This window comes from Artemia sp. Qi Xiang Cuo, chromosome 14 (genome assembly GCF_049724085.1).
Source record: "Artemia sp. Qi Xiang Cuo chromosome 14, ASM4972408v1, whole genome shotgun sequence".
Classification (NCBI taxonomy): Eukaryota; Metazoa; Arthropoda; class Branchiopoda; order Anostraca; family Artemiidae; genus Artemia; species Artemia sp. Qi Xiang Cuo.
The window spans coordinates 5,291,846-5,304,740 of record NC_142807.1 but is presented as its reverse complement, the minus strand read 5'-3'; the positions used below and the strand labels follow the sequence as shown (position 1 = coordinate 5,304,740).

At 33.3% G+C, this 12,895-nt stretch overlaps 1 protein-coding gene across 2 annotated transcripts in view; it reads left to right on the top strand.

Annotated features, from left to right (window-relative positions):
* The first annotated feature begins 5,117 nt into the window (after positions 1 to 5,117).
* The window catches only part of LOC148944063 (homeotic protein spalt-major-like), a 77,202-nt gene continuing 69,424 nt past the window's right edge, over positions 5,118 to 12,895 (top strand). For both annotated transcript variants that reach the window (XM_089100082.1, XM_089100081.1), the window contains exon 1: positions 5,118 to 5,317. In XM_089100082.1, coding sequence (XP_088956208.1) covers positions 5,221 to 5,317 — 97 coding nt within the window. In that variant the 5' untranslated portion in view covers positions 5,118 to 5,220. The remainder of the gene's footprint in view (positions 5,318 to 12,895) is intronic.

Genomic DNA, 12,895 nt, shown 5'->3' with positions numbered 1-12,895 from the left:
CTTTGGCTCCATCTTTAGGCTCTATGGGGAGAAGGCTAAGGCTTCTAGCCAGAACAACTCCCTAAATACTGTTTAGGCGAGTATAAAGAGTTCTGACCAACCTCTCCTTACAGAAAATTTTGATGAAACCTTCAAGAGAATACGCAAAAAATAATTTTGGGAGGGGTATATAATTGTTAAAAATTGAAAAACTAGGCGAATGACATCGGAAGAATAAGAAGTATAGGGGGAAATTTAAAAATTGGATGGAGAGGATCCTAAGGAACCCTTTTGTGAGTATAGTCTACTTGAATTAAAAGTTAATTATTTAAAAATTTACTCCATTTTTGTCATGTGGCCTCTTTATGAAACTATCATCGAATGAACGAAAGAATTATCATGTAGCCTCTCCAAACTATCGTCCGTTTTTTCTAAATAGCCATTTTCGGTGTTTGACATTGCCGTTTTCAGATTCTTTTTATTTCTTCTTGTGAGTTCCGTGGATATCTATCCCAGGAGAATTCTCTAGCTTTTTGACTGTGTGTGCCGTTTCCCCAAAGGAGTTTTAAATATGCCGCTGTTTCTAAACAAGGCCAAGTCAAGACAACGGGAGATCATGTAATTATGACTAGTCAAAAAATGTATACCGCTTCTCAGTAACGAAAAGAACTTTGCAGGTGAAGAGTAAATGTATTTAGAAATATATTTATATATATATATATATATATATATATATATATATATATATATATATATATATATATATATATATATATATATATATACATATACAGTATATATATATATATATATATATATATATATATATATATATATATATATATATATATATATATATATATATAACTGGTAATTGCAAAACTATTTGTATATATTTTGACAAAGGATCATAACAATTCAAATTGTTGCTAGAACTTGGAACTGATTCAATAATCAAATATCTTTGAACAGACTCAGTATGAAAAGACATTAAATTGCGTAAAGAGCAAAAAACATGTAATTGCAAAAATATGTGTATATATTTTAACAAGGGATTACAACAATTCAAAAACCTTAAGAAAGGAAACCAAAATTATGCAGTTTGGTAGAAATCGTTATTAGAAAAGGCATCATTACCGAATTTCATTTGATATAAGTATAAACAGTGTCTTTTTAAGACATGAAAAAAAAGTTACAAAACTTTTTAAGTTTAGTTCGGAATCGCTAAGGTTATTTTGTAAACTGCAAAAACATTACGGTGCCTGAGCAATAATTTTAATGTTTTAATTCAAACTAGAAAAGTAAATGAAAATTTTAAATTAGTTTGTTATTTTGTTAGATAAAAATCAAATCGCTAAGTGATTAAGCTTACAGGTTTGAACGCAACCAGTTATATAATGTCAGTAGGAAGGCCCAAAAAAAGAAAATTTGCAATTATTATAAATGATGATTAGATATTTTAACAAGGGATTACAACTATTCAAAAACCTTAAAAAAGGAAACCAAAAAATTGAAGCTTAGTACAAATCGTTGTTAGAAATCGGACTAGCTTTAATAATCAGATGTATATATTTCAACAAAAGATTACAACTATTCAAAAACCTTAAAAAAGGAAACCAAAAGTTTGAAGCTTAGTAAATATCGTTGTTTATCGGAGTAGTGATAAACAAGTACAAATCGGAGTAGCTTCAATTATCAAATATTTTTGAAAAGACTCAGTATGAAAAGATATTAAATTTCGTAAAGAGCTAAAAACTGGTAATTGCAAAAATATTTGTATATATTTTAACAAGGGATTACAACAATTCAAAAACCTCAGGAAAGAAAACCAAAAGTTTGAAGCTTAGTAAAAATCGTTGTTAGAAATTGGACTTGCTCTGATAGTCAAATATCGTTGAAAAGACACAGGACAAAAAGACATTAAATTTCGTAAAGAGCAAAAAGCTGGTAATTGCAAAAATATTTGTATATATCTTAACAAGGGATTACAACAATCCAAAAACCTTAGGAAAGAAAACCAAAAGTTTGAAGCGTAGTAGAAATCGTTGTTAGAAATTGAACTTGCTCTAATAGTCAAATATCTTTGAAAAGACACAGGACAAAAAGACATTAAACTGCGTAAAGAGGAAAAAACTGGTAATTGCAAAAACATTTGTATATATATATATTTTAACAAGGGATTAAAGCATTTCAAAAACCTTAAAAATGAAAACCAAAAGTTTGAAGCTTAGATAGTAGATATCATTGTTAGAAATCGGACTTGCTTTAATAATCAAATATCTTTGAAAAGACAGCAAATTGTTTCAAATTGTCTGCGGTTAGAAGAAAAGCGACAAGGAGAATTCATATATAGAAGCCTGAGACGGGCAGAGTGCCGGGGCCCGGCGGCAAAGCCACTGGGCTCCCGGTAGTATATATATATATATATATATATATATATATATATATATATATATATATATATATATATATATATATATATATATATATATATATATAGTATACTTATAATATATGACAAAAGATTACAATCGATATACCTATCAATACCTATCAATGTATCAATCGATACATTGAAAGCACCCTAACATAAATAAAAAATAAAATAAAATAAAAATCAGATTAACATAGAAATACCTGTTTTTTACTATTTTTAGAAAAAAATAAGGCTTAACGGTGGTAGGCCTACCTCGATTGCGGGAACGGCTATATATAGACATTCATAAGCAGGAGGCATATAAGGCCAATGTCCCCGAAAGCTTGGGACCTCATTCGATTTCATTCTATGTTTTCCTCATTTTTCTTATAATTGTTCTTTCTTATGAAGTCCCTCCGTCCCCTCACAAAATAAATTAATTCTGGCTAGAATCAACAATTTTCAATCTTGGGAAACTCTCAGTGGAATTTAGACTATTGGAAAATCAAAAAGCCCCACAAGTTGGAACCAAAACAAATTAAATTAAGAATATCAATGAAATATATAAAAAAAAAGGTCACAACAACTAAATCCGTTGTATGCTCGGTAGCAGAGGCGTCAATTCATGAAAATTTAAGGAGGGGGGAGGTAAAAATTTGGTTTAATATCAAAGGGTTATTGTTCAAAATCTAGGAAAACAATATAGGGGGGGGATTACAGGCCCCTTGACCTCTCCAATTGATACCACTGTTTGGTAGCTCTTACTAAAGATAAAAATATCATACAAAAAATCGTCGCCATTACGTCGATAGGTCGTATCTGACATTTCGAAACTTCCGAAATAATTGGCAATAACCGTTTGCTGAACTGCGTGGAAGGGGAGGATCAGCAGGCCAATGTAGGCTCAAACACACTTACACCCTCCAGGTCAACATATTAATCAGCTGATCCTTCCTTTGAGAACAATTTAGAAAACGACAATTATAATAAATTTCATATGACATTCAATGACATATGACCTTTAGGCGTGATGGCAACAATATTGAAGTTCCATTGGTCTTTTGTGATGTAATTCCGTAAGTCAATCTGATATTCTATGTGAGAAAGAGAAATCTGATAGCTTTACCTTTTTTACCTGATATTCTGTTTTCCCGTTGTTGGTTTGTCAAATTTTGAGCTACTAAAAAGAACAAGCTTATTGAAACTTACGTACGAAATTTTAAGCAAGTAAAACGAACTGAAATTTTGTAGTCGCAATATTTTTTACAAGTGAACTCTCAGTTTTTCTGTAAACACAGGGGTGGATCCAGTGGGTGGTTTTAGAGATACGTCTCCTCTCTCCAGAAGATCAAAACTAAAAAAATATCAAATAACATAGAAAAACCAGAAATTATTAGAATAATTGGGTAAATATTTAGTGGTTGACCCCTTCTGAAGGAAGTATGTTAATAAAGTAAAAGTAGTGTCATTAGATTCGTGAATTTACGCTCTTTCCGAGTATCAAGGTATCTTTTCTGACAATGTGCAACTTCCCTCTTATGGTACCAAATATATCCCTAGTAATCATGACCGTATCCAGAATTTTTTTTTGGAGGGGGGGGGGTAACAAAAAAATAAAAAAACGCATAATAAATTTGTTTATATTCATTTTGTTTAAGTGTTTACGTGTCGGACAAAAATTTCGGGGGTTCAAATCTACTAGCCCCCCCCCATCCTGGATACGGAATTGCTATGTATTTCTCCGTTAATTGAATTCCAATATACGTCAACGGTTCTTTGTTGGAACGAGTTTCTGCATTCTAAACCGGATGATATCCTGTGTCGCCGGTGAATCATTGTAATGTTGAATACCAATATTATTTTGAACGGTTAAAAAAAGTAGATCATAATGGAAACAAAAACATTATAATCTGATATATAAAACATCCTAGATATTATAAAGTAAAAACATTGTTTTTGTGTCTTTCTTTAGTATTATGTATTCATAGGGCTCTAGTTGGAGCCATCAATGGGGGTGGGGTGGAATGCATTGCCAGATAAGCGACCGTGATATTTGGAAAGACTGTGAGATAATGAATCTAATGATACTATACTATTTTTATTTCCTTTGCAAGTTTCCTTCAGAGGTGGTGAACTACTAAATATTTATACATAATCATCAAGTTCTCATGGGTTCAAGGGCTAAGATCTTGACCCCCCCCCCCCCACCCCGCGCTGCTTATTTGCTATTACAAGACAGTTGAGCGAATTACTCCAATGTTTGAAAAGTCGTAATTTGAGAAATTCTCGGCTACTTCAAGATAAATGTTGCCCTTTAAGATAGCCCCTAACTAAATATGGGCGCTGTAAAGGTTTTCTTGTTTCTTTCCTCTTTACCAAGGAAAATGCTTACCTGAATATGAATCACCATTTCCTGAGCTTTAAAATGACATACAGCATGGCAGGATTATTTCCATCCTTCTTAAACATATTAATAACTTATGATCATAATCTATCATATAGCCAAGAGTAATTACTGTTATGAAAAAATTGGCTCCTGTTTCGCCGCAGGGGGGAGGAACGTGGGAGTTGCGACCGTTCCATCCAATTGGGATTACCTGAAGGTGACTAGCAGCCAATCAGAAGGCAGATGAGGCGGGTTTATATATTTATTATAATCCAAGTGAAGCATATCCATATCTGCGCAACGCTAGTATGATGAGGGGATCTTAGAACACGGATCTTAGCTGTCATAACCAGACCAGAGGTCTAAAGTGGATATTTGTGAAAGTGCGAAGAATTGTCTTGTGATAAAACTGTGTGGAGAGTGCAGTGCTGGATAGAAAATGTCCAGGCGTAAACAATCCAAACCCATTAGACATTCGGATGAATTTGGTGTGGAACAGTGTATAGTAGAAAATAGATTTGAAGGCAAAGTGTCAGGTGAGTCATTTGAAATGGTGTGACCTTGAATGTACTATCACTTCACAATGTGCTACCTAATCTTAATGAGCAGGAATAAACACAGATTTGGTCTATAATAAGACAAATTCCGTAGATACAGAAAAAAACGAGATTATCACTAGTTAAAGGCGAAATGTGACTGAGTCTCGGTCTGAGTATTTGTTTTTCTATCCCTACGCTAAATAGATTATGCCAATGTTTACCAAAATGTTATAAAATCATATTGCGGGGTCATCCCGAATTTAGATATTAATTCAACTTTTGCATTATATTATGTATGCTATAAAATTCAGTTAATGATCAAAGTGCTAAATTTATTAATCATTAGCGAATATCCATGGGCGCCCATAAGCTAAATTGCAGGGTGGGGGGCTTACCAGGTCTAATCGGCATTTCCAATGCTGTATAATAGAAATATAAAAACAAAAATATAAGCCAGCATCATTCAGCCAGGTGGGGAAGGGGAAATAGAGCCACCCTCTCCCCCCCCCCATATGGGTGCCCATGTGAATATGGCCGTATTGTAATTCCAGAATATAAGAAGGCTATTATCTTTAAGGCCAGATTTTGCTAAGCTTGTCTGTCATTAGAAAATATCAATCAATATTTAACTGGTATTATTTTAATGATTTGGTCACATGAATAGCGAGACTCAGGTGGCTTGGTTTTGCGACAGTTTGGGTTGTCAGTAGGCCTAGCAATAGGGAAATTTTTCATCGAAATTCAAATGAACGTTGCTATGGAACTCCAGGCTAGCTTGATTTATATTTAATTCAAACCCAAAAAATAGCAATACATATGTGTTGCCAGGGGCGTCGTTTGGGGGTGGCAAGGGGGCAGTTGGCCCCCCTCCCCCAATAATGTAGATAAAAATATTATACACCCCATGCCCTTTGACTATTCAGATATGGACCCTTCTTGCCCCCCAATAAAAATGCTGGAGATTCGCTCCGGTGTGTTGCTGTGGTACAAATTTACTCCACAATGCTACTCGTTTCCCTCTCAATAGCTTATTAAGCATTTAACACAATCACTTAATTTACTCTAATAAAACTATACTTTCAATTCCGATAGAATTACTTTGAGACTTAATAATGTTACTCACTCTTTTGATAATCTAATTTAGTAAAAATCTACTCAATTTAAGATTCTAATCCAAAATATTACTATAATCTCCACCATAAAATATACAAAATTTTCACCTATCCATTTATAAGTATTTGCTTAGCAAAATAACGAGCCGCTTTGACGTATAGGGTTTTCTGTACCGTTTCAATGTTAAATATTAAAAACTAATGCACCATCTTACATGAGTGATATACAATATCGACAAAGATGGGCCCTTACGAAATGAGAAATAACTAATAATTACGTGTCTAAATGGATACTAATAATTAAGAAGGCAACGGAATGGCATAGAAACAGGGCTGTATCTTGGGGGATGATTACCCAGTTTGATCCCCCCCCCCTCAAGAAATTTTTTCAGACTCATGAAAAAGTACCAAAAATTCATAAAAGCAAACTTTGATGTGTTTTGTTAAATTTTTTTATAGCCCCTCCCCCCCCCCCAAACAACAATTGGATACGGTCTTGTACAGAACGAAAAAAAAAATGTACATTTTAACAAACGTTTACATGGTTTGTATGAGAATTGTACTCATTAAACTAAATTTTGAAACAACAGCTTCAAGCAATTCAGTTGCAAGCTCTTGTAGTTTTACTTAATATTTTATTTAACAAAAAATTTTGGCTTATTTTCCTCTTTTGATACAATTTTTATTCTAAGCTCAGTATTTAAAAATCTACCAATACTGATTTGAGAGTGATTCAGGTATTGGTGCTTACATTTGAGGGCCAGGGGGTGACCTGGGACAGGACCCCCCTGGGACACAGGTTGCCATCTAAAAAGTGTATCAAAAGAGGAAAATAAGCCAAAAATTGACGGCCAAAACTTCTGCTAAACTGTCATCTGTACAAAAAAAAGTGATAAAAGTGTACGAATACAAATAAAAAGACGAGACTCTAACAAAATTAAAACCACTTAAGGTTTTCCTGTCGGGAGTTCTCTCCTTATTATTATTATTTTTTTTTTGGGGGGGGGGGTCGCTCACGATAAAAGATAAGTGATTATAAAGGTTTATGTGTTCGGAAATTCGTTAACATTGATTTTTGTTACTTTTGTACGGGTCGGACAAAAGTTTTGGGGGATAGGGGTTCATACAGGGTACCTCCATTCGATATGGCCATGCTTTTGGATTCAGGTAAAATATATGCCTTAAATAAAGGCATCAAATAATTCACTTTGAAATGACCATTGTAGAAGATAATAGCTTATATAGTTGAGTAGGCTCAGAGGGCTGTTATTTTTTCTGTTTGTCTTGCATTCGATAGATCTTCTGTGATCTCAGCCGAGACTGTCACTTATTGGCATTTCCCCAAGATCTTGGGGTTTCAGTCCTGACCTTCGGAACTTAGGATATATATATATATATATATATATATATATATATATATATATATATATATATATATATATATATATATATATATATATATATATATATATATATATATATATATATATATATATATATATATATATATATGTATGTATGTATATATATATATACATCCTACGCTTAGGCTAATGAACTTACAGATGTGACAGTCAAGGCTGTTCCTATGAATGGGTAATAGGATCAATTTTACCTCTGAAGTGTGAGGAATTACGTGAAAATGCATAATTGTTGTGTATTTATGGTTAAAAGTGACAAATCTTACCAATGTCTGTTTGGATTGTCCGCTGCCAAATGACCTGTCCTGCTCTTGCAATTCAGCTTCCAGGGTACGGACCTTATGGTACTTCCCACCTTTTTGGTGGGAAGTTAACGCTGAAAAACTTGTTTTTGCCTGGAATTCAGATCGAATAATTTATCCATACATTAGCCTAAATTTCCAAAAATACAGGGGGGGGGACAAGTATTTTTCTATTTTTAAACAAAAATACAAAAAAAGTATTTTCAAAATCTAGGAGAGGAACGTGTTTGACTTTTTTAAATCCTTGGGGGGGGGGGGTAGTTTGTGTCTGCTAATCAATCGCTGCCATTTACACCCCTTGTTAAAAATGAAGTACGAGAAAACAGACTGCATCAATTCGTGCGGCCCGTTTAGCTAATTTGTTTTATAGATCCAAGTTCCACAAAGAATTTAACATAGCATCTTTTGAGCTAACACATCCAATTTCCCCCAATTCCCCCTGTAATATAGTGATTCTGTGATTCAAAAGACACTACTCACATGCAGCAAGCAAAGAAAACGGTTGCAGAAGGTCACATGATTAAGGAAATTTATTTCGACTTTTTTCAATGCATAAAGCTAAATCAACATAATTGTCGTTTATATCAGAACTATAATCTGCAGAGATTACGTTATGAATGGCACTGGCGCTATTATGACACTGGCTCATCATTTTTAAGGCACAGGTTGTTATTCAATTGCGTTAGTATTACATCCTTTAAAAAAAAGTAACTCTGGCATTACCCCTTTAACTCAGAGAATAAAGAGAAAGATACAAACTATGAAATATTATGTTACCTATCAAATAAAATTGATAGGAAAATCGAAATGTAATTGAAGTCTGTTTCTAGAGTATAGCGAGGGATCTCTACACTTAGCCCCCATACCTGGGCTATCATACTTTTAACCCATAATTCACAATAGCTTTTATACAATGTCTCTGCTTTTGCTATTTGAACAAATTTGTCCTCTAATACAAAGGCTTTTACATTTGCTCTCTAATTTGCCCTCTATATTATAAAGCCTTTTATATTTGCTCTCTAAATATACCCTCTAATAATATCCTTTAAACCTGGCTGGATATTGTCATTATCTCCTTATTATTTAATAAAATTTAAAAGGTTGCATACAGGCAATTACTCAATATTTATTTTGAAGACTCATATGAAAGGAGGAATGTAAGCTCATCAATCCCCCTCCCTAAGAAACAACAGGTTGACTATGTGGACAAAATCTTTAAAATTTGCATATTTAAGGGGTCTAGTCCTAAGTTCCCCCTAGCAAACCTCCTGTGTACCAGCCTGATTGTACAGTACTGACGTCAAAGCAATGAGCTAACTTCATTGCAATAGACCCTCAGTTTTAGGAACAGATTAAATAAAAAAAAAGTTTTTCGACTAAACGTAAGGAGCAACATTAAAACTTAAAATGAACAAAAATTATTACGTATATGAGGGGATTGCCCCCTCCCTCTCAGTACCTCGCTCTTGGCGCCAAAGTTTGACTGTTTGTTCTAATTATTTAAGAATGATTCCTAATTCACAAGGACCGTTTAAGTAGAATGAAAAGCTTTTTTACAAATTTACTTTATTTTATAAATTTACAATAAATTTGTGTTTCTTAATAAATTTACAAATTTATTAATGTGTTTATTAATAAATTTACAAATTTATTAATAAACACGATTATAACACTTCACAACTTACAACTATTGCACTAATGAAAAAAACCTAAGTTAAAAAAAACACAACACTATAGCGTAAAGAGGGAGGTACTTAGGAGGGTACCTCTCATATACGCAATAATTTTTGTTCGTTTTAAGTTAAATATGTATATATATATATATATATATATATATATATATATATATATATATATATATATATATATATATATATATATATATATATATATATATATATATATATATATATATATATATATATATATATATATATTTGTGTTCGTGCTTCAAAGACCCTTTATCTGCAGGCCAAAGACTTGTGTCACTAAATTGCATATCGACCTAACGTTTACTTTTATTTGTCACTTTCATACGAAACTTAAAAAAAAGCGGATTCAATGGTCGAAAAGCCTCTACAACCACAGAGATTATGATCATATACCTTTCAGAGGGATACCTCATTATAAGGGTTCATTTTTTGCGATATTCTCTTATCTGCATTGGGTTGATCGCTAGTATTCCCGCAAAGACCCAAAAGAATTAGGGGTTTGAGAGCGTCAGTATTGTACACACGAAAGACAGTTTTGACGAATTCCAAACTGCTTGACCTAGTTTAGTATTTCTGCTTTTTTCTGTGGGTAAATAACGCAGTTTTTTCTACATTAGTAGCCATTTCTCGATCAATACATAAAGCTTACCTGAAAATTGCTTACAGAGATGAATTTTGAAACAACGAATGCCTCAATAATTTGTCCTAAAACGAACTATTGACCTTTCCACTTGGAGAAACAGCACTCATTTTACAAGTCAAGAAATCGATAATTCTTCCACTACCTTAACACATTTAGAAGATAGTTATTCGTTCACATTGGTGGTTCCCAGGGGCATCAGTGACTATAAATGGGAGGAACCAGGGGAAATTCCTTCCCCCCTTAAATTTTGATCTTTTTTTTTGGGGGGGGGGGATTTTCATTTTAAAAATGAAGAATCAGCCCCCCTAGATATTGAAAAATTCATTTTCCTCCCCTCCAAATAATCATGTATTGACATCACTGATGATAAATACAGATTTGAAATAATGTATTCTTATTACCCCTTGAAAGGCCCCATAGCCAGGGACACCGTATTACACCGTTGTAAACACCGTAATTCAAAAACTCATTTATCGCACAATCTGTATATGAAGTCATATTATTTCTTAGTCCTGTTAGTATAGCCCCTATTTGAATAAATCCTGCTTTACCCTGAATCTATTAAAAAGCTCGGAATTATTTTTTATATCATTTTATATAATGTGATTACAATTTAACGCATTCCAAAACTTTCTCCCCATATATCCTCAACAAATTCCTTATCATAAATTAAGGTGGTGCTCCCTAACTGGGACAATCCCAGACTACTTCCTCTCAATACCTTAACCTCTCAATATACCGTTCAAAAATACACAAAAAGTAGATTTCCATACATTTGAAAACAGTTTTTTTTTAATTTTCCCCGTAAAAAAATTCTTTGACTTTCCAATGACTTCGCTGGTCAAAGGGGGTTCCAAAAAAATAGTTTAAAAAATGTATTAAAAGTTTATTTACATTCATTTGTGTTACGTTTTTACGAGTCGGACGAAAATTTCGGGGCGGGGTGTCAAACCCCTTACCCCCTCCCCCTGGATACGGCTTTTTTTTCATTCGATAAATATAACTTTTATTGACACCAAGTTCATGTCCTTTTCTCTAGTTAATATAGCAAGTCCGTGACATATATCGTAAAAAAAACATGCAATTGTTTCAACTTTCAAAGCTACTTGCTTTGTAAGTACAATAATAAAAAACCCTAAACATCAATAAAACATTGGATTTTTTATTGCTAAAAGAGCTTATTGCGATAAGAACAGACCTAATTCGTTTCGCCTTGCAATATTTTTTCTACCTAAAACCTTTTCTGGGTGTAAATAAAGGCCGACATAAAAACCATATTGTAATTACTTCAATTTCAATATTTTATTGTACGGATTTAAATTGCTTCTGGTATGTATTCTAGACAATATTATGTAAATTGCTCAGCAAAAAGTGCTCTTAAGGTACTTGAATATTAAACTATTACATCAAGTTTTGTCTTTGCATATTAATGCACTGCATTTTGAGTAAACCTGGTGCACCAACTCTGGTGCACCGTCATTTATGACTTTGGCTTTTGAATTGCTTATTTTTCAAAGCTACTTACACCTGATTTGCAATAACTGGGCTAAATTGGACTCAGTGGTATCAATTGTAGAACATGTTGTTGGAGAGGGGGGGTAAGACATTTTTCCTGATTGTTTTTAATGTAGAAAGTAATGGGTATGCATTTTTAACAATCTAGTGAGGGGCATTTTTCAATTTTTTAATGAAAACAAGAAAAGTTCAGTTTCAAAATTTAAAGGGGAATAACTCCCCACTACCCTGCTCTTCCCTCTAGTGTACGTCCCTGTTTGGACCACGGAAGCTATATAAAAAAGAAAATAATTCAAATATAAATCGGATATCCATTTTAAAGATCAAACTTTTCTTCATGGACACCCGTAAAACGATGGGGGTTGAGGAGAGACATTTACCCCTCTTTTCTTAGAAATCAAAAAGCATAAAGTTTTGAAGCATTTGGAAAATATGAGACTTCACTGAAAAAAAAACAACACTTCAACCTTCACACCGCCTGGGAACCACATTACTGGCTTACCTCCCCCAATCCTTTAAAATGTTTCAGAAAAGAGTGTATTTGTATTTAAATGGTTGTGTTGCGTTTCCAACTCATTTTCAGGAGCTTACCGTACATTTTTTACGTGGCTTCGGAAATGTTGTAGTAACGGATCTCAGTTTTATTCTTTGTTTGTTTTGAGAATTCTGAATATTAGGCCATTTTGACTGGGTTATTAGTCTGCTAATCTTGAACACAATACTTTTTTGAAATATGAAATTGCAGTAAAAATAATATTAGAACTTGAAACAAGTAAGCCACGCTGTGTTAAGGGACCTCAACCTTCAACTCTAGCAACTGCAAATGGAGGGGAGAATTCATCCCCCTTGATTCCATTTTTTTGTTTTTTC